General features: G+C 43.7%; 2 protein-coding genes across 3 annotated transcripts in view; one reads left to right on the top strand and one right to left on the bottom strand.

Moving 5' to 3' along the window:
* On the bottom strand, window positions 1-27,668 carry OGN (osteoglycin). Its single transcript, XM_075321786.1, has 7 exons — window positions 27,439-27,668; window positions 26,691-26,943; window positions 13,509-13,587; window positions 9,323-9,481; window positions 6,991-7,193; window positions 6,358-6,453; window positions 1-3,743 (listed from the first exon to the last, which is right to left on the bottom strand). Exons 2-7 carry the CDS (start codon window positions 26,862-26,864, stop codon window positions 3,567-3,569), a joined length of 888 nt encoding a protein of 295 aa, XP_075177901.1. The 5' UTR covers window positions 26,865-26,943; window positions 27,439-27,668; the 3' UTR covers window positions 1-3,566.
* LOC142249854 (centromere protein P-like) overlaps window positions 1-27,724 on the top strand; it is a 389,082-nt gene that overhangs the window by 38,705 nt on the left and 322,653 nt on the right. The window lies entirely within an intron of this gene.

Genomic DNA, 27,724 nt, shown 5'->3' on the forward strand with positions numbered 1-27,724 from the left:
GACACTACAACAACTTTAATACTTGTACGTTACCATCACTGTGTAAATACATTTATTAAGTACTAACAGAGGCATAAATTGTTAAGACTTGGCTCAACCAAGATTCTTACCATCTTATATATTTTCTTGTTTTTAACAATAATAATAACTCTCAGAAACATGCAAAAGACGTGAAACTAATTTATATATATTTATAAAAAAAACTGCATTAGAAGAGTTTTCGAGGATCGCTGCACGGTGACTGATCGTGAGCTTTTGCTACCGAGCACAACCTATAAATAGTGGTTGGACTTCAGAACCGAAGACCGTTCTTCTCAGTGGTAATTCATTAAAACAGTTTTATATCTCATAAGCACAAACCATACGAGCCATCAGTAATCATACTATCATCGTGATGTAAGGGGAAGATCATACTTGATATAACATCTTTACTCCTGTTTTCCCCCTTCTAGTCCAATTATTTTGCTAATATCTTATTGCTGTCAGCAGGTTTTTGCAATGTTATGTGAGCAGCATAATGTAGGGACAGGGATCCTGATTCCAGTGACATCTCACTAACTGGGGCTACTTGCGGTCATTTTGATAAAATCTGCTTTATCGGCTACAGATCTACCAGTTTTCTGAATGCTGGGCTCTGTATAACCCCACCCACAACACCAATAGTCTTCTTTCTGTTTACACAGTCACCACTGATTGGCCGGTTTCTACCCAGTATAAAGCTACCAATCAGTAGTGGGGGCGGAGTAATGCCGGCGTCACACAGTACGATATATCGTGCGATATGTCAGCAGGGTCACGGAATTCGTGACGCACATTCGGCATCGTTAGAGATATCGTACCGTGTGACACCTCCGAACGACTGAACGAGCAAAAATACCTTATCGTTGCTCGTTGACACGTCGTTCATTTTCAAAATGTCGGTGCTCCTTTTATGTTCCGGTTGTTCATCGTTCCCGAGGCAGCACACGTCGCTCTGTGTGACACCCCGGGAACGATGAACACAGCTTACCTACGTCCCCCCCGGCTATGCGGAAGGAAGGAGGTGGGCGGGATGTTTACGTCCCGCTCATCTCCGCCCCTCCGCTTCTATTGGGCGGCCGCTGTGTGACGTCGCTGTGACGCCGAATGTCCCTCCCCCTTCAGGATTAGGATGTTCGCCGCCCACAGCGAGGTCGTGCGGGAGGTAAGTATGTGTGACGGGGGTTAACGACTTTGTGCGCCACGGGCAACTAATTGCCTGTGACGCACAAATGACAGAGGCGGGTGCGATCACTTTTTTTTTTTTTTTTTTTTAAATACTCAGCATAGTAAGTGACATATCGCTGCAAGCAAGGTCTCGGCCCCTTCATCATGCTGCTCTCAGATTACATGGTTACATAGCAAAAAACTGCTAATTGATTCCCTTTAATGACCAGTGTGATATACTGTACAGTAAATGAATATATGGACTATACAGAAATTATGTTCTAAAATGTCTTTATGCCATGTGATAAATGGGGATTTTCACTGCTGTGTACATAAAATGTATTATTTGAGCAATAGAAACATATGCAACTTTCTAATATAGCACCTTTTTGAAATAGTCACCATTTTCATGCCCCTTAGTGAATAGAAACCATTCTGCCAACATCTAGAGACCCATGATGTCATGTCATTTCTCCATTTTCTTGGTGTCTTAATATATTTTGGGTTCATTAAAAAAAATTTGTATTAAATGACATCTCTAGTTAACCAGGCGGCATAATAACGTAGCCTGCTACACTATAGTACCTGGTAAAAATAAAAGAAAACAGAAATTCAACATTTATCTACTCAGGTCAGTAAAGAAGCAAATTAAAGTGGAAGACTAACATTATTCTTAAAACAGAAATATGATGTTACTGTAAGCATAGCCTATGTGTATCTGCTGGCTGAATCATGGGTCATAATTTTTTTTTAAGATCTTTGCTAGTAGATGATGACTGGAAGCGGGCGGCACACCAGACAGATTATATCAGAACAAGATTTTAGCCTCTTTCTATTCACCAACTTTTTTTTAACAGCCTTCACCTCTATCCTAAGCCATGATGACTTGATGGATGAACGCTCAGTAGGAAGATCGATCTAGGACAACCCTAGATTGGTCCACCAGGGTCTTCTCCACCATTATTTAGATAGTATCAAGCCATCAGGCTGCTGGTCTTCCTCTTCACTTTAGTCCTTCTATTCTTCAGACCATGATGTCCTTATCCAGTGTTTGATCTCTTCGTCTGATATGTCCAAAGTAGGCAAGATCTATCTTGGTGATCCTTGCTTCGAGTGACATGTCTGGCTTAATTTGTTCCAAAACTGATTTGTTCTTCTTGCCATCCATGGTATTGATAACCTCATTCTCCAGCACCACATTTAAAAGGCGTCAATTCTTCTTCTGTCTTGTTTCTTTATCTTCAAGGTTTCACATCTATATGTGACTACAGAAAAGACCAGACTATGTACGCATTGACACCAGACTATGTACGAGCTGTTTCTTCGACACCAGTGAAATGTTCCACAGTTTGAGGACCTTGTCCAGTGATGTCATTGTTGATTTGCCCATAGCTATTCTCCTGTTGACTTCTGAGGTCATCGCTGCATCAACAACTACTAGCAGAGATCTTGAAAAATGGGGAGGAATTCAAACACTGAGTATAGAAGAAAGTTGCATACATTTTTGTGCACCAGTTAATAATTTTTATTGGTGATGTCTCATTCTCAATGTGTCACTCCAGTTGTTGGCATGCCTGCATATGTCTTCTGAGATCTACATCTTACAAAAGTGTGAATCGGTCACTGGACTTAAACTGGGGGTCAAACATAGTCCCTGTAATAGTATATAGCTAGAACAATTGAAATGCACTTTTGGTCAGATGTTGGCGGTAAAGGTTTATGAAATGGAGATGTTCTGAGGTTAGTGGTTGCTTCTACAGGTGGTTGGACACAGGCAGGAATACGTGTAAAACAATAAAAGTGATATACTCACTTTTCTTACTCCAAGCCGTTCCAGCATCACATCCCCAATAGTTCCCACTCCTCTTCTGTTTACAATGGCCCCAGGCATCACACCCATATTCCCAACTCTATCTCCGTGGTTCGGCGGCGTATACTACTGAGGCCTGTGATTGGCTGCACATGTCACATGGGGTATATGCACTGTCACCACTGCAATCAGTGTAAACAGATGATTAGCCTGGAGCATTGGGGACTTGGCACTTGAGTGATTGACAGTAATGGGGTGAGTCTACATTATTCCATTATTTTACAGCGTTGCCACCTGTAGCAGCTTTTTCATTACATTTGACAACCTCTATTAAAAATATTTTTTAATTTCAAGGCTGGTGCTCACAGCTTGAGAGATCTGCTCTTATATAAGAAGCTGTAAGTGGCCCTGGCATAGAGGTAGCTGTAAATTATCACCACTATACTATTGAATACACTCTATCTAAACTATGGGCCTTTCCAAAATGCTTGTGATTTAATATTCCTAAACTTGTGTCCTAATTGTTTTTATGGATTGCTAATAGAGACATTGATTTTGCTGGACTGCAGCCTCATTTCTTAAAGTATGATCCGTGGGGTAAAACTCTCAGGCAGGTGAAGCTGTTGGGATATTTTCCAAGGATCACAGGGTTTCCGTCCATTCTGATCTCGTCCAGTCTGGGCCGTAGGTAGCGGGTGTCATTTGCTTTGCAAAATGTATCATCTGTGATGGACTCTATATTATTGAACTGAATTAAAAATGAAAGGTGAGTTGATTATTACAATGGAATAAATACAGTAGAATAATACATATAACATTTACCTAGAAACAGACTATATTATGGGGAACCTACTAGCATTATAAAGTGATGGCATTTTACCTGTCTCCCCTCTGAGACCCCCACCAATTCATATATGTACAGCAGATGTTGGGAAGGGGTGTGCTACATTATAGATAGATAGATAGAGATATATTATATAATACGTGTGTGTATGTATTGGGGTACTTTCACACTTGCGTTGTGCGGCATCCGTCACAATGCGTTGTTTGACGCATGTGACGGATGCGTTGTAAATAGTGTGATATAAAGGCAACGGATTCCTGTGAAATAATGTGTTGCGTTCTTTGAGAGAGAGCCCCCATCATCACTGCACACACCCCGGCACTACCGCCCCCATCATCACTGCACACACACCGGCACTACCGCCCCCATCACTGCACACACACCCAGGCACTACCGCACCCATCATCATTATCACCTCAGGCACTACCGCCCCCCATCATAACTGCACAACCCAGGCACTTTCGCCCCCATCATCACTGCACACATAGCCAGGCACTACCGCCCCCATCATCACTGCACACATACCCAGGCACTACCGCCCCCATCATCACTGCACACACACCCAGGCACTACCGCCCCCATCATCACTGCACACACACCCAGGCACTACCGCCCCCATCATCACTGCACACACACCCAGGCACTACCGCCCCCATCATCACTGCACACATACCCAGGCACTACCGCCCCCATCATCACTGCACACACACCCAGGCACTACTGCCCCCATCATCACTGCACACACACCCAGGCACTACCGCCCCCATCATCACTGCGCACACACCCAGGCACTACCGCACCCATCATCATTATCACCGCACACACCGCAGGCACTACCGCCCCCATCATCACCGCAGACACCCAGGCACTACCGCACCCATCATCACTGCACTACCGCACTCATCATCACAACACACACACATGCACAACCCAAGTGATGTCACCACTGACAGCGCGATTAACTTCAGTTTCTGCGTGGAGCTGACAGAGAGCAGCGGTGTTCTACTGCCGCTCCTGTCAGTTTCCAATGTAGCAGAACTGAAAGCGTCGTGGGACCTCGTGTGGATTACCCCGGAGCTGGAGGGGTATTTGGGGATTAATAAAGTGGTGAAAGAGGGTGTTTTATGTATTTTATTTCAAATAAAGGATTTTTCTGTGCTTGTGTTTATTTACTTTCACTATAGATAAATCATGGGGGGTATCTCATAGACGCCTGCCATGATTAACCTAGGACTTAGTGGCATCTATGGGCTGCCATTAACTCCTCATTACCCCGAGTGCCACCGCACCAGGGCAATTTGGGATGAGCCGGGTAGAGTCATCTAATGGATGCAGCAATTCCAGGTGGCTGCTTGCTGATATTTTTAGGCTGGGGGGCTCCCCATAACGTGGGGCTTCCCATCCTGAGAATACCAGACTTCAGCCGTGTGGCTTTATTTTTGCTGGTATCAAAATTGGGGGAGACCACATATCGTTTTTTTCAATTATTTATTGTACTGCACAATATAGACCCGCCCACCGGCGGCTGTGATTGGTTGCAGTGACACAGCTGTCACTCAGCGTGGGGGCGCGTCTGACTGCAACCAGTCATAGGCGCCGGTGGGTGGGGGAAGCAGTAAATACGAGATGAAATAATGAGCCGCCGGCATTTTCAAAAGCAGGAGAAGCCACCAGAGCAGTGTGACAGCTGTGCAGCGCTGTGCCGGTGATCGGTGAGTATGAGAGAGGGGGAGAGAAGGCGAGACAGACCGAGAGAGAGACACCAGGAGTGCTTTTAAATGATTTAGAACGTGACGGAATCCTGCAATGGAATCCGTCGTCAAACGCATGGCGATGGAATCCAGCACCATAGACATTCATTATGCCTCTTAACGGATCCCAACGGATTCCTGCGGAGTGCGTTTTTTTACAGCAACAAAAAACGTTACATGATGCGTTCCTTCCACCCGACGGTCACCGACAAAACAACTGATGCGCTGCGGGGCGGATGCAACGCAAGGCCATCCGTTGCAATCCGCTCTTAATAGAAGCCTATGAGGAATAAACGGATTCCTGCAACGGTTACCATAATTCCTCAAGGCGGCAGATTGCAACGGATGCCGCACAACGCATCCCCTGCCCCCTGTCTTATATCCACTTGCCACCTTCTTCATCTGTTTCACCAGTCGGTCTCCTGCGATTTGTGACCTACCAGAAGCTCCAGTCTTCAATGGAGCACGCCGGAGGCCACAACTCAATGTAAGTCTATGAAAGCCTCGTTCTGGTAACGTCTGAAAAAGGATGATGCCGCCAGAGAATGAGTATACAAATGGGGCAATGGACTTGCATTCAAAGCGCCACTCCAGCGCTCTGAGAAAAAAAGCCCAAAAACCAGTGGAGTGGGGTTTTGAACTGGCCAAGCATAAATGTTGCCAGATCCAACAACTTGATGTGTAGGGGGGCACGGATCATTCCGTCAGAATTGAGCTGGTGTCTGGTTGCTGTGTGCAATCCTAAGGATTGGAGGAGAAGAAATTACCTGTAGATGAATGACACGTAGGCTCTCTGGCAGGTTCGCTGGGACACTGTCTAGTTGATTGTTAGCCAGGTAGAGGTATGCTAAGCTGGTCAGTTTCTATAAAAAGAAAATTAATATTTTTTTAAATTAAAAGAATTGACCAGCTTAATAAAAGATTTTCTTTATGTGTAGAAAGTGAAAAAAAATATTAAATTGATTTTTTTGTTTTTATTAAAAAAAAAAAATCTCCTGACCCCTATTTCCCACTTTGTTTTTACTAGGGCGAGAGCTTGCACCCCCTCCCTGTGTGGATTAATATGTATATCGGGGCTGGGTGACTGGCTCATTTTAGCAGATAAGCCAACAGTCTTCACTCTCTCTGCCTCAGCCATGATGAAGGGGGCTGGCTTGGGGATACAATGAGTCGGCCGACTGGGCCTCTTATACGTGATGGAATGTTTAAGATTGAAGACCAAGGATTTCCAATTGATAAAACCCCACATTACTTTTCAATAACTAATACTTTTTATCCCAGATAAACATATGCAATGTTTAGCCAAAGTTATGGGAGAATCATAAATGTGGGATAGTCGTATATCCCTCTGGAATCCAGTATGATGAGTATATTATAATCTGTGTATACCATGCTGTTACCTTGAAAGCATTGGCTTTGATGGCTTTGCTTTTGATCATATTCTCGTTGGCATTAAACGATGTCAGTTTTGTCGGTAAAGCCGGAATCTTAGTCAGTTTGTTCTCCGCAAGGGAAAGCTGCTCAAGATTAACCAGCTTCTCGAATGCTTTCTCGTCAATCTCTTCTATAATATTCCCAGTTAGATCAATCCTCTTTAAGGTGGCTAAGAAATAAAGTAAAAACAAAAGACCCAATCATATATCTGTCTTCTGCAGTAATCGTGTGTGAGGATGTCCATTTACTACATAAAGATTCTCCGATTTTCTTTGAATATTTAGATGTCCCATGATAAAAGGTTTCTTAGGAAGTTGATACAATTTATGGTTAAAAAGAATCTGTTACCACATTTGTCCCATATAAACTGCGGCCATCACCAGTAGACTCTTTTGTTATATACACTATTCTATAATACTGTATATAAGAGCCCAGGCTGCTCTGTATAACACAAAAAAACCTTTATTATACTCCCCTAGGGGGCGGTAGGGTTCAATGGGCATCGGTGGTCTTGATCCGGCACTCCTCCATCTTCTTCTGATCGCCATCCTCGTTCCCTGCTCCATGTGGATGACGCATGCTACTGTTACGTCACCACCGGAGTCCGCTCCAGCGACTTCTGTTCCGATCGCCAGGCGACGCAGTGTTCCTGCCGTGGATGGTGCTGGTGATGGGAGAGGAGTCGATGCCAGCGGCACCGGTGGGCGCAGGCTCCAATCATCCACTGGGCTGGGTTATCTTGGGATCTGCAGTGCCACTGGCTGACTGTGGGTGGCATGTGTCTTCCAGCTGAAGTTGCCAGCGTTCAGCTACAGCCAATGGGAAGACGCCACACCCTTCTTAGTTCCCCTCCTGTCTGCTGACCTCTGCCAGAGATAGTTCTGATTTCCTGGCTCCTGATCTACCCTATTCTGTTTTGTGATTCCTGTGTGCTTACTTCTGCGTGTTTTCTGACTACCCTTCTGCCTGCTGTTTTTGTACCTCGCTGCCCGATCCGGATTTGACCTCTGCTACGTTTTTTTATTACGTCCTTGCCTGCCGATTCTGTCCCTGTTCTGCTATTCCTGGTTTGACCCTGCCTGACGACTACTCTCATCGGACTGCAGCCTTCCACAGGTAGTGATCTCTAGGGCCCTGTGTAACTCCAAATCCCTGTATAGGGGTTAAAGGGGTTTCAGGGTTCTGGGGGTCCTGCTTGGTGAGTGGCTTCCCTCTAGCCTGTCCATTACATCCCATCTGAGTCTGTTGATCCAGGCAGGCGTTACAGCTACATCATCTACACATCCTCCACTGTGCTCCTGTGCACGTGCCCTTCTCTCGGCCTTGTTGTGGCTACAGTCAGAGCAAATTACGGTAATGTGCAGGGCGGGAGAAGTTCAAAGACCGCCCACACACACACACTACAATACTTTGCTCTGCCCTCAGCAAGGCAGAGAGAAGTGTGCAGGAGTGCAATGGAGCATACTGTGTGGATGATGTAGGACGAGTCATCCACACGAAGCAAGAAGGCGGTGGATGGCAAGATTAACGAACGCCTGCGCATGCGCACTAAAATACTTTGCTCTGCCCTCCACAAGGCGGAGAGAAGTGCACATGCGCAAGACTGCATTGGAGAACACTGTGTGGATGACATAGGATGTGTCATCTACACGGAGCTGGGAAGGAGGACAATGATTGCAAGCAAATAGGAGGCACCTGACCAAAACCAACAACACCCATTCAACCAAACCACCCTGCAGATGAGTATAATAAAGCTGCTTGTTTGGGGGTTTTTTTATGTTCTACAACACGACATGGGCTCCTATATACAGTATTCTAGAATGCAGTATTATAAGGGCTGACTGGTGGTAGCCCCAGCTTATAGGGGAAACATCTGGTGACAGGTTCCCTTTTAAACGAGAGGTTTGTAAGTTTGTGGAGCTGGACTCTTGTCTATACATTGACAGATGACGGCAATCCTGATTTTGTAGCATATTGTGATCTCAAACCTGCAAGTCTATCATATATTACCACAACGTAAAGTGACAAGCTGCAATATCACAGGATAAAGAGAAGCTTGTAGCCCAAGGGTTCCCACTAAAGCAGTGTTCCTCAACTCCAGTCCTCAAGAACCACCAAAAAATGATGTTTTCTGGATTTTCTTAGTATTAATCAGGTGAATAATTCCATTATCTGCGCAGGTGTACAATACTAAGGAAATCCTGAAAAAAACCAAACGATCTGTTGGTGGCTCTTGAGGACTGGAGTTGGAGAACACTGCTCTAAATCATGGGGAGGACTGAGCTACAGTAAACTTACGGAAGTCAGCAAAGTCTTTTGCGGTAATTTTCTTTATTTGGTTGAATCGAGCATACAGATATGCAGTCTCTTTAGGCAATGGCGGCACTTCCTCTATATCTGTTTCTTCACAGTAGACAGATCCGCTGAGACATACACAAGCCAGACATGTAGGCAAATCTGAAATAACATGTATTATGTTAATATTAAAATTATGACAACAAATATGGAAAACGAAACTTCATCTACAAGAAGTCTACACTTTGGACCATTTCACTGTTAAAATCTTCATAAAAAGTGAAATAAGTATCTTCTTTTCTGTACATGTTTAGGGGGGAAACTTTTTTTGTCTAAACCTGTTGTGTTATACAGTATATAATTTCATTTGAGAGTGCAGAGATGTGTCACCTGCTCAGTTTTATCAGCAGGAGATTATCATTGCAGGACTAGGTTGTATATGCCAAGTAGTCCAGCTGATCTGTGTAACCCCGCCTCCACCGGTGATTGGTAACTTGTATACCAATCAGGAATGTGGGCGGTGTTGTACTCTGCTCCACATTTTGACATCTACATCAGAGAAAACAGGGAATTTATGAATACTGTAGCAAGCAGCCCAGTAAGTGACATTACTGGAATCGGGGTGTCTGCCCCTACATTATGCTGCTGTCTGATAATATAGCAAAAACCTGCTGACAGATTTCCTTTAACAGCATTTAGAGATTTGCGTTCATACCAGCTACATGGACATAGGAAACAGTCTGTGGACAACTAGTCACTTATTATGGAGAGTTTTCTAGGTATGTTCTGTGATCTGTGCAGAGGTTATTCTGCATGATGGGGGACGGCGGAGCGAGCTGTAATTACCTTTTTGTAAATGGCATGAGCATGTGTTATCTATAGTGGGGCTACCTTTGATTGTAATTAATAATATGATGACTGCTAAAAAGTTTCTCTAGAGAACAGGAAATGTCACACTATTGTTAGGCATAAAGCCAAAAGTGAAAATTCATGGATTTTGTGTTCGCTCTCTCTCTCGCTCTCTTTTTCTCTCGTTCTCTTTTTCTCTCGCTCTCTCTCTCTCTACTTTATTTTGTGGCGAGGATACTCACTCAGCTGCGGGTTGGGGCAATGACTAGAACAGTTTCCATTTAAACAGTCCGGATGGTTTATTTGCAGATTTTATAAACCACTCCAGGAGAGCACATAAAGCAATCTTTGTCTGGCATAAAGGTACAAAAGCAAGAAAATAACAAGTCCGTTTCCCTGCGGGCTCAACGGCTCAATAATAAGAGGGCCTTCTATCATACAGAGCTTCTATCTGAAGGTGTAGAAACCTTCACACTTATATGAATAATGAAGTAAAGCCACACCAAACGGTTACCTTTGGCGAATGCAGCGGAACCCCCTCAACCACATACAAATTTTCGGTAGCCCATATGCGACACTTTTGTGTGATCACCGTTCGATTCAGGTAAAAATTCGCTTTGCCGCACGAACGAACATTCCATGACCAATTGCCATCCACTCTTGCCAGAAACATGAATGCAAATCTCATGCGGGTATCATTGTCACGGGGAAGAAGTTGTTGATGATGGCTAATTTTGTACGGGTATGCCCGCAAGATCTTTCGGAGAACTTTCCACGCTGTGCTGCCTGGAAACACTGCGTGCACTGCTGTTCCCGACAAGGTTGTTTGTGCCCTGTTCCACGACGGCAGTGGCAATGTCCTCCACAACCTCTCTGCTTACCGGTCGTCACCCGCACCCTGGCTGAACACTGATTAACCCTATTGCCTCAAAACGTGTCATCATCTGTCTTAACCATTTGACAGCCATTGGACCGCTATGTGTGTAAAGGTCTTTCAAATGACGAAAGGCTCTCAGTGCAGCTGTAGAATTCCTGGCATTCTCATAAAACCACACTAACCGTGCACAATCCGGCAAAGAGACAGGCATCTTGCAGACTGAGTTGCAAGGAGCGCTCACTGTACAGAGATACTTTTTCACCTGGTGGGGAATTTTGGTATAAAAAAATTTAGGATGCCTTCCGTTTCCCAATGCCTTGAATAGCATACATACCAATTTTCAGCCAATTCTGTCCACTGGGTCAGTCTGGACACGGCTCTAAACACCTTAGGTTATTTTATGGCCACCTTGTATATACAGTTAGGTCCAGAAATATTTGGACAGTGACACAAGTTTTGTTATTTTAGCTGTTTACAAAAACATGTTCAGAAACACAATTATATATATAATATGGGCTGAAAGTGCACACTTCCAGCTGCAATATGAGAGTTTTCACATCCAAATCGGAGAAAGGGTTTAGGAATCATAGCTCTGTAATGCATAGCCTCCTCTTTTTCAAGGGACCAAAAGTAATTGGACAAGGGACTCTAAGGGCTGCAATTAACTCTGTAGGCGTCTCCCTCGTTAACCTGTAATCAATGAAGTAGTTAAAAGGTCTGGGGTTGATTACAGGTGTGTGGTTTTGCATTTGGAAGCTGTTGCTGTGACCAGACAACATGCGGTCTAAGGAACTCTCAATTGAGGTGAAGCAGAACATCCTGAGGCTGAAAAAAAAGAAAAAATCCATCAGAGAGATAGCAGACATGCTTAGAGTAGCAAAATCAACAGTCGAGTACATTCTGAGAAAAAAGGAATTGACTGGTGAGCTTGGGAACTCAAAAAGGCCTGGGCGTCCACGGATGACAACAGTGGTGGATGATCGCCGCATACTTTCTTTGGTGAAGAAGAACCCGTTCACAACATCAACTGAAGTCCAGAACACTCACAGTGAAGTAGGTGTATCTGTCTCTAAGTCAACAGTAAAGAGAAGACTCCATGAAAGTAAATACAAAGGGTTCACATCTAGATCAAACCATTCATCAATTCCAAAAATAGACAGGCCAGAGTTAAATTTGCTGAAAAACACCTCATGAAGCCAGCTCAGTTCTGGAAAAGTATTCTATGGACAGATGAGAGAAAGATCAACCTGTACCAGAATGATGGGAAGAAAAAAGTTTGGAGAAGAAAGGGAACGGCACATGATCCAAGGCACACCACATCCTCTGTAAAACATGGTGGAGGCAACGTGATGGCATGGGCATGCATGGCTTTCAATGGCACTGGGTTACTTGTGTTTATTGATGACATAACAGCAGACAACAGTAGCCGGATGAATTCTGAAGTGTACCGGGATATACTTTCAGCCCAGATTCAGCCAAATGCAGCAAAGTTGATTGGACGGCGCTTCATAGTACAGATGGACAATGACCCCAAGCATACAGCCAAAGCTACCCAGGAGTTCATGAGTGCAAAAAAGTGGAACATTCTGCAATGGCCAAGTCAGTCACCAGATCTTAACCCAATTGAGCATGCATTTCACTTGCTCAAATCCAGACTTAAGACGGAAAGACCCACAAACAAGCAAGACCTGAAGGCTGCGGCTGTAAAGGCCTGGAAAAGCATTAAGAAGGAGGAAACCCAGCGTTTGGTGATGTCCATGGGTTCCAGACTTAAGGCAGTGATTGCCTCCAAAGGATTCGCAACAAAATATTGAAACTAAAAATATTTTGTTTGGGTTTGGTTTATTTGTCCAATTACTTTTGACCTCCTAAAATGTGGAGTGTTTGTAAAGAAATGTGTACAATTCCTACAATTTCTATCAGATATTTTTGTTCAAACCTTCAAATTAATCGTTACAATCTGCACTTGAATTCTGTTGTAGAGGTTTCATTTCAAATCCAAAGTGGTGGCCTGCAGAGCCCAACTCGCGAAAATTGTGTCACTGTCCAAATATTTCTGGACCTAACTGTATATTATAGAACAATCCAGCAACTTTCACTTTTGCTGCCTTTATGCCTAACCATAGTCTGACAATTCCATTCCATTATATAGGTATGTGTGTGTATGTATGTATGTGTGTATGTATGTGTATATATGTGTATGTATATATAATATATATATATATATATATATATATATATATATATATAGTGTGTATGTGTATATATAATATATATTTATATTACACCTAGCGCTAGATATTTAAAATATGGAAAACTAAAACAAAAATTGGAACCATTAACAGATTTTTAATTTAAATACAGGTCACTTTCTGATGACTCCTTTGCCTGTAAATATAGTTTACTGTACTGGTCTTACACATAGATACTCACTTGGCTTTTCTGATTTAGATAATGTCTTACCTTTTGCGTCCGTAGCGTCTGTCACATCGTCATCAGGCTGCCTCCTGAACCTTCTCTTTGCAGCTATAAGTCCATTTGGCTGTTGAAATAATTGAACATGTATACAAATATTAGAAATTAGCAAACCTATTCCGTAATTAGCAAATGTTTTTTCTAAAGACATTTATTATACGGTATCATACTTGGCATTGTTGACTTGTAGTCATAAGGAACATATTTGATTTATATGGTTACATTTTAAGAAGGGAATCTGTAAGAAGGTTTTTGCTATTTAATCTGAGAGCAGCATGATATAGGGGCAGATACCCTGATTCCAGCAGTGTATCACTTGCTAGGCTGCTTGTTGTAGTTTCAATGAAATCTGAGTTTTACAGCAGGAGATTATCCCTAGAGGACTAATTGTTACCTACATTTTGTATGTGTTTTTTATATTTTTATGTGTATTGAATTACAATTTACATTTGGCTTGTTTGAGTGCTTTTGTGTAGGTAGTATATTCAGTTATACAGACATGGCCAAAAGTTTTGAGAATGACACCAAAATTCTATTTTCACATGATCTGTTGCCCTCTGGTTTTTAATTGTGTTTGTCTGATGTTTATATCACATACAGAAATATAATTGCAATCATATTATGAGTACCAAAAGGTTATATTGACAGTTAGAATGAGTTAATGCAGCAAGTCAATATTTGCAGTGTTGACCCTTCTTCTTCAGGACCTCTGCAATTCTCCCTGGCATGCTCTCAATCAACTTCTGGACCAAATCCTGACTGATAGCTGTCCATTCTTGCATAAGCAATGCTTGCATTTTGCCAGAATTTGTTGGTTTTTGTTTGTCCACCCGTCTCTTGATGATTGCCCACAAGTTCTCAATGGGATTAAGATCTGGGGAGTTTCCAGGCCATGGACCCAAAATCTCTGTTTTGTTCCATGAGCCATTTGGTGATCACCTTTGCTTTATGGCAAGGTGCTCCATCATGCTGGAAAAGGCATTGTTGGGCGCCAAACTGCTCTTGGACAGTTGGGAGAAGTTGCTCTTGGAGGACATTCTGGTACCATTCTTTATTCATGGCTGTGTTTTTAGGCAAGACTGTGAGTGGTGCGATTCCCTTGGCTGAGAAGCAACCCCACACATGAATCGTTTCAGGATGCTTAACAGTTGGCATGAGACAAGACTGGTGGTAGCGCTCACCTCTTCTTCTTCTAATAACCTGTTTTCCAGATGTCCCAAACAATCGAAAAGGGGATTCATCTGAGAAAATGACTTTACCCCAGTCCTCAGCAGTCCACTCCCTGTACCTTTTGCAGAATATCAGTCGGTCCCTGATGTTTTTTTTGGAGCGAAGTGGCTTCTTTGCTGCCCTCCGTGAAACCAGGCCTTGCTCAAAGAGTCTCCGCCTCACAGTGCGTGCAGAAGCACTCACACCAGCCTGCTGCCATTGCTGAGCTAGCTCGGCACTGCTGGTAGTTCGATCCCGCAGCTGAAACAGTTTTAAGATATGGTCCTGGCATTAGCTGGTCCTTCTTGGGCGCCCTGGGGCTTTTTTGGCAACAATGGAAGCTCTCTCCTTGAAGTTCTTGATGATGCGATAGATTGTTGACTGAGGTGCAATCTTTGTAGCTGCAATACTCTTCCCTGTTAGGCCATTTTTGTGCAGAGCAATGATGGCTGCACGTGTTTCTTTCGAGATAACCATGGTTAACTGAAGAGAAACAATGATACCAAGCACCAGCCTCCTTTTAAAGTGTCCAGTGGTGTCATTCTTTCTTAATCATGACTGATCGGCAGCCCTGTCCTCATCAACACCCACACCTGTGTTAATGGAACAATCACTAAAACAATGTTAGCTGCTCCTTTTAAGGCAGGAATGCAATGATGTTGAAATGTGTTTTGGGGGTTAAAGTTCATTTTCTTAGCCAATATTGACTTTGCAAGTAATTGCTGTTAAGCTGATCACTCTTTATGACATTCTGGAGTATATGCAAATTGCCATTAGAAAAACTGAAGAAGTAGACTTTGTAAAAATTAATATTTGTAGCATTCTCAAAACTTTTGGCAATGACTGTACAGTGTGTCCACCCATATCCTGTCCACCGCCATTAACTTGAGAACGGCGGCAGCTATAGGCAGAGAAGTGGTGTCTAGGTATAGTAAAGTAGCCATGCGCTACGCAATGAAACCACTTATAGCGCTACCTAGTGGAAAACAACAGAGTTAGCATTTTTATCTTGAAAACGGAACGAGATAGAGAAATAAAGTGAATTACAAAGTTGTAGGGCATCATCAATTCAATACGAATCGACACCTTGCATACAGAAATGCTATGATTAGAATGTGTAAAATTCACAAGGCTGCGGACGTGAAGCAATACCTCGTGGAGACCTTCCTACAAGTCATTGGGTATGTTGGCTGCGTGGAGTGGCCTCCACGCTCACCTGACCTGACCCCATTGGACTTCTTTCTATGAGGTCACATCAAACAGCAGGTGTATGCGACCCCTCCACCAACATTGCAGGACCTACAACGACGTATCACAGATGCTTGTGCAAAAGTGTCACCCACCATATTGCACAATGTGCAGCAAGATACAGTATGCTGTCCAGAGTCCAGATGTGCAGTGCAGCTGACGGTGGCCACTTTGAGCATCAAAGTTAAATGAGTGCAATATGCGTGACTGGCATTCAATGTTTTGGGGGGGGTCATGGGTTTCATATCATAGCATTTCTGTATGCAAGGTGTCGATTCGTATTGAATTGATGATGCCCTACAATTTTTTAATTCACTTTTTTTGTCTATCTTGTTCCGTTTTCAAGATAAAAATGCAAACTCTGTTGTTTTCCACCAGGTGGCGCTATAGGTGGTTTCATTGCGTAGCGCATGACTACTTTACTATACCTAGACACCACTTCTATGCCTATAGCTGCCGTCGTTCTCAATTTAATGGCGGTGGAAAGAATATGGGTGGACACATTGTACATCACACGACTGGCTACTGGTAGTCCACTGGCTTGTTAATGCGCCACAATATTTAGAGGTTCCTTAGAAATTAATAGAGTGCTGCGCTGGCACCTCTGGTCCGACAACAATACACAATAGGACACAGTTCTCAAGATAGACAAGGGTCCCAGAATCCAGAGGATATGACACAAATGTAAAAGATGAAAAACTTCACAAGCTCACCTATCCCCAAACTGTCTCGAAGACAAAGGACACTAATTTTTTTTCCCTCCAATATCCAGCGCCGTTTTGCTGTTCTTCTGAGACAAGTGACGGTAATTCGGACTCTCTGGATCACTCCATTTGAGCCAGAAGTCACTTTTTCAATGTAAACATATGGAGACTTGTTGTGGTGCTCCCAGGGCTGACACTGGAAACGCAGTGTGATCCGGTGAATTTGAATCACCATCCAGTGACTCCAAAGAGGAGCGGAACTGTGCTGGTTACTGAATAAGTTGGCAATTGATGAGTATATTAACACACTGATATACTACTCTACACTAACTTTACACATTTAAATGCGAGGGCTTAAAATAAAATTGCAAAGTTCCAGTTTTCATTCCTCCAGTCATTTTCAGACCCCATTGAATCATAATTGTCCCCCCTGATACAAGTTTCAGATTTTTCTCTGGTGGAAGTGTTCATCCAAGTAATATAGGCTGGATGTGAGATCTGTGTGTATCCCGGATGCTTCCATCTTCTTTTGCTTTTATGTATTAAGGGACTAACGTAATCTCAACCCTATTTTAAAATGTGCAATTTTTATTAATCATTAAAATGTACCCACAAACAGACACACAAACATATAAATGAGAATGGATCACGATATCCTTGTAAATAACCAAGGAGTTTTATATACACACTCACTTTAGGAAAGGGAAGGGAAACTAATATAGCCCTATAAGGGTAGTGTATCCCTACCTAACAACGGAGGGTATGACCCCATAAGTTACCGGGCGCCCCCGTTCCACGTCGGCTCGCCCTCTCCCTGACCCTGATATAGGGATGGGATGGAAAGCCCTATAGCGGTGCTTGCACTGTACTATATATATGAGTTCCCAAATGGTAATACTCCTCCCTGTATTGTTTTTCTTATATCAAGAAGGTATCAATTTCCTGATCTATAACCAGGAATTCCTATTCATGATACTAGCACTGTACAAGATGTATAGACTTCTATTCCTAATAGATTATCTTTATGCAAGGTAGTGATTCATAAGAGTTATTTACAACCACATATGTTACAGGGTGGTATACCCAAAAGTATATTACAGTCACCTAGAGTCATATCACAAGGGGCTCAGATAATTTCCCCATTATACCCCAGGAGCTGAAAGAAAAATGGGATACAAACACCCCTGCAAATTACTGCAAAATAGAAAAGGTTGCTCCAATCATATTCCATATAATATAGTATAACAGGGAGAAAAGATGAATTACTTCCCTGAGAAGCAGGAATTGCAGGCCTCAACGCGTTGAGGCCTGGCAGGCCTGGATTCCTGCTTCTCAGGAAAGTAATTCATCTTTTCTCCCTGTTATACTATATTATATAGAATATGATTGGAGCAACCTTTTCTATTTTGCAGTAATTTGCAGGGGTGTTTGTATCCCATTTTTCTTTCAGCAATTGCAGATAGAGCCTAATCAATAAGGGTCTCTACAACGTCCTAGAATGTGAGAGGTTGCTGCAGGCAGTTGATACATTTTTGCCTTGCATTCCTTGTCACAAATCACTTGGTTATATTCTTTAGCCTTTGACTCAATGCCATTTTTGGACACCGTTCGTAAGCAGAAGAGGGACGTTAATCTAAAAAGTTTGTTTTTGTTTTTTTTTGTCTCCCTTGAGGTCACGTCTCAGTAAGTGACATCGCTGCAGAGTCACGGGTTTTGTGACACAACAGCGATCTTGCTAGCGATGTTGCTGTGTGTGACATCCAGCAATGACCTGGCCCCTGCTGTGAGGTCACCGGTCGTTGCTGAATGTCCTAGACCATTTTTTGGTCGTTGCTCTCCCGCTGTGTAGCACACATCGCTGTGTGTGACAGCGCGAGAGCAACGATCTGAATGTGCAGGGAGACGGCTTCTGCGGACGCTGGTAACCAAGGTACACATCGGGTAACCAAGCAAAGTGCTTTGCTTGGTTACCCAATATTTACCTTGGTTACCAGCGTCCGCAGCTTCTAGAAGCCGGCTCCCTGCTCCCTGCACACTTTGCTTATAGTTACCCGATGTGTACCTTGGCTAAGCGTTTTGCTTAGTAACCCGATGTGTACTATGGTTACCAAGCACAGCGTCGTTACAAGGGTCGCTGGTGGCTGATCTCTGATCGCTGTGGAGATCTGCCTGATTGACAGCTCACCAGCGACCATGTAGCGAAGCTCCAGCGATCCCTGCCAGGTCAGATCGCGGGTGGGATCGCTGGAGTGTCGCTAAGTGTGACGGTACCCTTGAACTGTTTAGATAATTTATTTCCTTTTGAAGGGGGTTTGTCACCTATCCACTAGAAAGATAACAGTTAGATCGGTGTGGAGTCCACTGATCGCCATAACAGGGGACTTGTGATGAGTTAAATGGAGCAGTAACATCTTGTCTCTCCATTCAAGTATATGATAACAAAGATATTGGGACACAGTACTTTGCCATCTTCAGGTATTGTCCATGTCATAGACTTGGATGGAGTAGTAGGTCCCCCTTTCTGGCAAACAATGGGGGTCCCAGCAATGAGCTCCACTCCAATCTAATGGTTATCACCTGTTCACTTTATAGTAATGTAACAAAAAGGGAAAATGTCATAAGAGAAATATGGAAAGGATTAGTCAATTGGGAAAGGGGTAAGATAATTGGGATATGATTGAGAGATGGTAACCTTCATTGCTGTCCAGGAGCCGGGTCTCTCTTATTTAGCTAAGTCTCAACTGGAGTTCCAAACACAACCTATGAACAAGAATGGCACAGTTCCTGGAAAATAATGGAGATCCTTTTTCAAACCTCGGAAAACTGCAGTAAATTTAAATATTTAGGTGCCTATTTCATCAAGCAGCTTTACTTGTTTTCTAGCGTAAACTTCTTGGAATGTTTAGACTTTTGTAGTTTACACCAATTTTGTCTGCCTCTGCCAACTTGTTGAAAAATGGACAAAACTCAGCCAGGAGGGGGCATGGCCAATCGCACCTACAAATTTATTATAATTTATGCCTTTAAAAGTGGAGTAAAATATAACAGACATGTACACCAGTCCTTGGCGTATGGCAGCTAAAAACTGCATGCCTCCTAATTGATTTGGTACGCCTTAGGGGCCCTTTGCACACTACGACATCGCAAGCCGATGCTGCGATGCCATACGCGATAGTCCCTGCCCCCGTCGCAGCTGCTATATCATGGTGATAGCTGGCGTAGCGAACATTATTGTTACGCCAGCTTCACATGCACTCACCTGCCCTGCGACGTCGCTCTGGCCGGCGACCCGCCTCCTTATTAAGGGGGCGGGTCGTGTGGCGTCATAGCGACGTCACACGGCAGGCGGCCAATAGAAGCGGAGGGGCGGAGAGGAGCGGGACATAAACAGTTTGCCCACCTCCTTCCTTCCGCATTGCAGCCGGGACGCAGGTAGGAGATGTTCCTGGCTCCTGCGACTTCACACACAGCGATGTGTGCTGCCGCTGGAACGAGGAACAACATCGTAACATTGGTCATTTCCAAATCATGGAAATGACCGACGCTACACCGATGATACGATTACGACGCTTTTGCGCTCGTTAATCGTATCAAAAATTCTTTACACACTACGATATCGCCTGCGACGCCAGATGTGCATCACTTTCGACTTGACTCCACCGACATCGCAGCTGCGATGTCGTAGTGTGCAAAGTGCCCCTTACTCCAGCCCATACTTCACAAGTGGTGTACAAAATACTAGTGCTAATGAATTGGGGCCTTGGATCATTAAATTATTAAAAGGAAAATTTAATCAGAAAATGACCCAATGTTTGTCAGGATTTTGCGGAAAAAAAGCAAACCAAATACTCAAAGGAGCTGCAGAAATACAAATAAGAGCAAATATTGCCCACTGTTAACCTGGTAAACTTTCTTTTTCGACAATGTTTTTTCATATTTCAATCTGCATTATAAGTATAAAAGAAAAAAACATATCTACACACACACACACACACACACACACACACGTATATGTATATACACTGCTCATAAAAAAAGTTAGGGATATTTGGCTTTCGGGTGGAATTTACGTAAAATGTTCACGCTACAGTGATATTTTACCATGAATGAAGGACATTTACATAGAAGCAGCAATGATGATTTCCACATCTCAAACAATTCATTGAAATAAAAGTGGTGGGTATAACACAAAACAAATGTCAGCGCTCAACAACTTGTCATGTGGCCGTGAGCATCAATTACAGCTGACAATGACATCTCCCGCTATTCAAAAGTGGAGTTATTCTCTGCGGAGGCATTGCCTCCCACTCTTCTTGTAGGGCAGCCCTCAGGTCATTAAGGTTCTGAGGTACAGAGTTATGGCCTCTACACAACGACTCAGCTGATCCCATAGGTTTTCTTTGGGATTAAGGTCTGGAGAAAGTGCAGCTTCTCCTCTTGAGGTCCCCCGGTCTCCAGCAGCCGTTCCCTAATAATGCAACTTTGATGAGCTGGAGCGTTGTTATCCATGAACATTAAGCTTGGCTTGTTCATGCAGAGGCACAATGACTGGATTAATGATGTTATTCCAGTAGTAGGGGCTGTCACTGTACAATTCACAAAGTGTAGGGCAGTTCTGTTCTGATTAGACACACCGGCCCACACTGTAACACCACCAAAGGCTCGACTGGTGACAACAGTGGCTGATGTGCAGTGCTCTCTTTGATGTCTCCAACATTGTTGTCCGCCATCATTTCTGTTCAGCGTGAATCGACTTTCATCAGTGAACAGTACTAAGGCCCACTGGTCCCTCATCCAGCGTAGATGATGACTGTGCCTGGTAGTGTGGTTAGGTACCATGCAGGTCGTCTAGCACACAGACCAGGCTGATTTAAATGGTTTTGAATGGACTGACCTGACACTTGGGTGCCTCTCACTTTCCTTAAATGTGCCTGGATTTATGTGGCACTTATCTGTTTCCAAAGAGCATTGTTCAAAATAAAGCAGTCATCAGTGTGGGATGTGGACAAAGGACGTCCACTTCTCTGCCTTTCTGTGACTCTTCCAGTCTCTCTGTCTCTATTGCAACCTGCTGATGACACTCTGTGAAACTCTAAGCTCATTGGCCACTCCCTTCTGAGAACATCTTGCTTGAAGCCTCACAATGGTGCCATACTGCTGATCAATTTTTAGGTGTCATCTTGGTCTCTTGATGTCAAAATGTCAACAGCATGATGAGGAGGACTGTTTAGTACCAATTTTAATTGAAGCCCGAAATGTATTGGGTGATTCCTGGATCAAACACCTGTTGTGAATTTTGCCATTAAGCTCTTTGTTAGAGAACAGTAAGTTGTGCAAAAAGTCCTGAAACAATGAACATTTGGACATGTGCAATCAGAAGGTTGGAGAAGGTCACATTGAGTTCACGTGGAAAGGTTATTGTAGGATCTCTCTAAATCTGGTGTCACACACAGCGACAACGACGTCGCTGCTACGTCACCATTTTCTGTGACGTTGCAGCGACGTCCCGTCGCTGTCGCTGTGTGTGACATCCAGCAACGACCTGGCCCCTGCTGTGAGGTCGCCGGTCGTTGCTGAATGTCCAGCTTCATTTTTTCGTCGTCACTCTCCCGCTGTGACACACACATCGCTGTGTGTGACAGCGAGAGAGCGACGAAATGAAGCGAGCAGGAGCCGGCACTGGCAGCTGCGGTAAGCTGTAACCAGCGTAAACATCGGGTAACCAAGGGAAGTCCTTTCCCTGGTTACCCGATGTTTACGCTGGTTACCAGCCTCCGCTCTTGCTGCCAGCGCCGGCTCCTGCACTGTGACATGTGGCTGCAGTATGCATCGGGTAATTAACCCGATGTATACTGTAGCAAAGAGAGCAAGGAGCCAGCGCTAAGCAGTGCGCGCGGCTCCCTGCTCTCTGCACTGTGACATGTAGCTGCAGCACACATCGGGTTAATTAACCCGATGTGTACTGTACCTAGGAGAGCAAGGAGCCAGCGCTAAGCGCGGCTCCCTGCTCTCTGAACATGTAACACAGCGACGTTATGATCGCTGCTGTGTTTGACAGCTAAGCAGCGATCATAACAGCGACTTACAAGGTCGCTGTTACGTCACCGAAAATGGTGACGTAACAGCGACGTCGTTGTCGCTGTCGTGTAGTGTGAACCCAGCTTTAAGTTTCACTCGAAAGCCAAATATCCCTAACATTTTGTGAGGTGTGTGTGTGTGTGTGTGTGTATATGTGTGTGTGTGTATATGTAGATGGATGGATGGATGGATAGATATCTTTCAGTTTTCACACTGGCCTTCCTTTTTTGTGTTTGAATTATCTAAGCGTGTGCAAAGGACATTGTGAAGGAAGGAGGGCAGCTAAAATGTAGCTGAAATTGTAGTTAAAATGTTTTTTGTTTTTGCTTTTTTAGATACATTTAACACAAGAAAAAAACCATTTTAAGGAAACCAGTCATGTCCCCAAATGCTATTAACCTGAATGCAGGGAATTAATGTGCAGGTCAATAGTTTTCTAAAACTGACCAGCCACCCCACTGAAAGCCATTCAACTGAACTCTATTCTTCACAACAGCCTCCAGCTTTCAGTTGTAGAGGTGCAGCTTCAGTCACCGCCCAGTACATAGAGATCAGCAGCTGTAACCGCACCCTGGCACTTAATGACAGCCGGCTCAGCAGTGCATCAGTACAAAATCGGCTTTCAGTCAGTGCCGGGATATGTTACACTCACAGCTGACTATTTGAGGCCGTATGGTACATGAAATACAGAATATAGTGTAGGACCCCCCTATTGAGATTTGCCGTGACGTTGGCAGGGGTGGCTCAAAGAATTGATCAATTATTTGCTAAAAATCTCATTTATATTACAGTACAGTTGGAATAAATCTGTGAATTTGCACTTTTTATATGATGCATGCCATTTTCAGATCGTGCTGGCTCCCCTCTCTCTCTATGTACTGAGCAGTGACTGAAGCTGCTCTGGCCGTGCCTCTATGACTGAAAAACCAAGATGATGGGAGGAATAAAATTTATTTTCTCCCAGTAGCCAGGCTTTGTGTGGCAGCTGCACAGTTTTAAAGCAGAATAACCCCATATCTGCAGGTTAATACCGTGTTTTTCCAAAAATAAGACCTCCCCCAAAAATAAGCCCTAGCAGGGATTTTCAGCATTTTCGGAGAAAGGCTTAAATATAAGCCCTCCCCCGAAAATAAGCCCTAGTCACGGATCAATAACGAAGTGTCCGTGCAGCTAAAAAAGTTAGATACTGCAGGACACTTCATTATACACAGCAGCACCCGGCAATTACACTCACCCGATACTGAGCGGCAGGACCTGCAGTGATCACACACCCGCACACATCAGCTCTCACACGCACAATCTGATCTCACTCACACACCAGATCTCACACACAGTCAGATCGCACACATAATCAGATCGCACACACAAATATCGGATCACACGCAAACATCAAATCACACACACAAACATTGTATTGCACACACATCGGATCGCATACACACTCACCTCATCCAGCGACACCGATTTCTTCTCGCCGGGAGAATCCTGAGAGACAGTGCAGTGGAGCGCAACGAACAGGACCTGCGGCCGGACACGTGACTTGCTCTCATTCCCTGCTGCCGTAAGTGCTGGATGTGATGTGTGTGTGTGTGTCTGCGATCGGCTGTGTGTATCTGTGATCGGCTGTGTGTGCCTGTGATCGGATGTGTGTATCTGTGATCGGCTGTGTGTGCCTGTGATCGGATGTGTGTATCTGTGATCGGCTGTGTGTGCCTGCGATCGGCTGTGTGTGCCTGCGATCGGCTGTGTGTGCCTGCGATCGGCTGTGTGTGCCTGCGATCGGATGTGTGTATCTGTGATGGCTGTGTGTGCCTGCGATTTGCTGTGTGTGATCTGCTGTGTATATCTGCGATCTGCTGTGTGTATGTGATCTGCTGTGTGTCTGTGTGTGAGTGATCTGCTGTGTGTGCCTGCGATCTGCTGTGTGTGTCAGCTAGCAGCAGGGTAGGACGTCGTGCAGCACCGACCGGAGATCACAGGAGGACCTTGGAACCATGCAGACGTCCTGGTCTGGTGAGTATGAGTCTCCTGGAAAGTGGGGGGGGTCTGCTTTTTTGGGGGGTAAACTTACCCCCAACCGTGTTTCTCCAAGAATAAGACCTTCTCCAAAAATAAGCCCTAGTGCTTTTTTGGGGGGCAAAAAAAATATAAGACAGTGTCTTATTTTTGGAAAAACATGGTACTGTTTGGGGACATGACAGGTTCCCTTTAAACATTAGATAATTTTCTGATGTTGGCTTCTCCTTAACCCTAATTCTGCATGTCACCCCATTCTAGCCTCTATTCTATATACGGTATTTATCCCAACTTTGTTTCATTGTATTCTGTGAAAGGAGTTTTCCCCTTATAGAAGCTTTTGCTTATGTGCTTTTAATCCCTTCATTCTTTGGCAAACTTTCATTTTTGTGACTTCGTTTCTTCCTATTTTTTTTCCAAGAGCCATCACATTTTCTTATTTTTCCATCTACATAACAAAGGAGGAATTGTCTTTCGTAAGACAAGTTGTAGTTTTGAATGACACAATTCACATTACTATTTACTCTACTAAAAATGGAAAAAAATGTGCTGAAATAGTGAACTAATAGAAAATATTCCATCTTTGCTTTTTGGGTTTTGTTTGATTTTCACCAAAAGGTACACCTGATCAAATAATCCTAGGGTTCACATCCCCTAAACGCAAAGTCTTGTGTGAAGCCCAGCTACAGGCTCAGCTTCATGAGTGTATGAAGAAGTCAATAATGGGGGCCGTCAGTAGGCGCTTAGCTGCTTTGGAAAAGTCGCAGGGAGGAGGGTTGCTTAGGTGCCAAAACAGATGCCCCACTGGTGCCACTCCACTTCGATGCTGCTATCAAAGATTGACAGTAATGGTTAAGTGGTTACACAGTATTTGGAGCTACCCATCATGTGTTCTTTTAGAGGCTCTTAGTGGCTGTGTCTCACACCTGTCTTGTATGGTGCGGGCTCAGCTCCTGAGACTGCTCCATACACCCTCTCCTGTCCTAGGTGTATTCCGCTCTCTATAAAGTAATGGCTTATCACTAGTATGTGCCATCACATTAAGGTCAATAGGGGTCTAAGCTTTTGAATAATCAATAATGCCAAGATTAAAAGGGCTCCAGGGACTTATTGTCAGGGACTGAGCTTTTGAACTACCAAGAATACCAACTTTAAAGGTTCTGCAGAGACTTGTTGGCAGGGACTGAGCTTTTGAACCACCAAGAATACTAACATTAATGGGGCTGCAGGGACTTGTTGGTAGGGACTGACCTTTTAAACAACCAAGAATACCAACATTAAAGGTTCTGCAGAGACTTGTTGTAAGGGACTGCGCTTTTCAACCACCTGGAATACTAACCTTAAAGGTGCTGCAGAGACATGTTGGCAAGGACCTGAGCTTTTGAATCACCAAAAATACTAGCGTTAAAGGGGCTGCAGCGCTCAATCAGTTTTCACGGTTCCACACTGCTCGACAGTGCCTTAGTAAAATAATCGCAGCAACATTAGGAGAAGGAAGCACCCCCTTTAAAGTGAAGCAAGCAGTTTTTTTTGTTTTTTGTGTTGTAAAGGGATTTAAATATTTTTAATGTTGTCTTTAGATGAATTGCGCATCCAGGCCTCGGCCTTGGATTGCCTCAACGTCTACCCAACTGGGCCATGAGTTTTATTACTATGTAGGATACATGTGTTTTTGTCTTTTTTATATAATAAATTATTTGATATTCCTATTAGTTTGATGTCCATGTAAAATAAGTTAAATTGGTGACAGTTTATCCCATAAGAAATATGCTATACAGTGAGTATGAAATATCTGCTTTGCTATGGCCAAACCTGGAAGGCAATATCAAACTTTCTGCTGATTTTGAACCACAAATATCTCCTATTCCTTTGTCTATGACAATGTTTGTAAGAGGATCTACATATTTGAAGTTACCTCGTCAGCTGCTGTTTCCTTGTTGCGTTGCTCAAAGTGTTGCTTGAAGAGCATTCCCTCGAATATTTCATCAGCATCATAGTCAGAAAGCGCTTCTTGCTGCACAGGAGGTGCCGACTGTACGAAGGGAAGCAGCAAAATCACAGAGCACCACGCATGCATCGCCCGCTTCATGGCCGTCCTTGAAGCTGTTCTCCGAGGATGAAGCTCTACTTCTAAAAAAGTTTTCCTGGGGAAAATCCTTTCTCAGTGCCTGGGAGAGAACAGCATGTCATAACAATAGTGAGAGGCTGCATGACTTGTTGGCAGGGACTGAGCAGGCTCGCTCCATTCAGGGGATTATGCTTAACCCTTTAGAATGATTGTGAAGCCATGCAAGGAATCCTAATAATTACCTTCGTACTAAGCCCCTTTTTCTGCCTCGACATGTGTTACTCATTGGCAAAATTACAGTTAAATTAAAACTGATGTTAGTATTGGCTAATAACATTACAGTAACACTTCTTAGCTACTTATTCCATAATACGGAACTTCTGCAATCTGGGCGAAAATTGGTTTAATTCTGCAGAAAATAGAAAAATCTCCCTATAGATTGTTTACTATATGTATATACACGGATATAGGAAAGCAACTGCACATTCCTTTATACATTACATTTCATGGCAATTCTATTAGTTTTAGATGCATTGTGTATTTCTATATATCTATTTTTATATATCAAATATCCTAGGTTTAATAAGTCTCCTACCGTCTGTTTCCGGATTGCTCAATGCTTCTGCCCTTCTGTCTTCATTAAGTTCATTAGATGAGCTATACAGCCCCAGATGTGAATAATCTTCCTTGGGTGCATAGGAACACATTGCTGTGTATGGATGACATGGGCCATGGAATGAAGGAGGCAGTTCCAGATTTTTTAGCCTTAAGGGTATAGATTTACTTCCGAAAGCAGGGGGGCAATGCAGCTGACCGTTCACACAGGCCCTAAGGGTTTTGTTTTTATGTATAGGTATGCATGTCTCATATTCATTCGCTGC

Source organism: Anomaloglossus baeobatrachus, chromosome 8 (genome assembly GCF_048569485.1).
Source record: "Anomaloglossus baeobatrachus isolate aAnoBae1 chromosome 8, aAnoBae1.hap1, whole genome shotgun sequence".
Taxonomy (NCBI): domain Eukaryota; kingdom Metazoa; phylum Chordata; class Amphibia; order Anura; family Aromobatidae; genus Anomaloglossus; species Anomaloglossus baeobatrachus.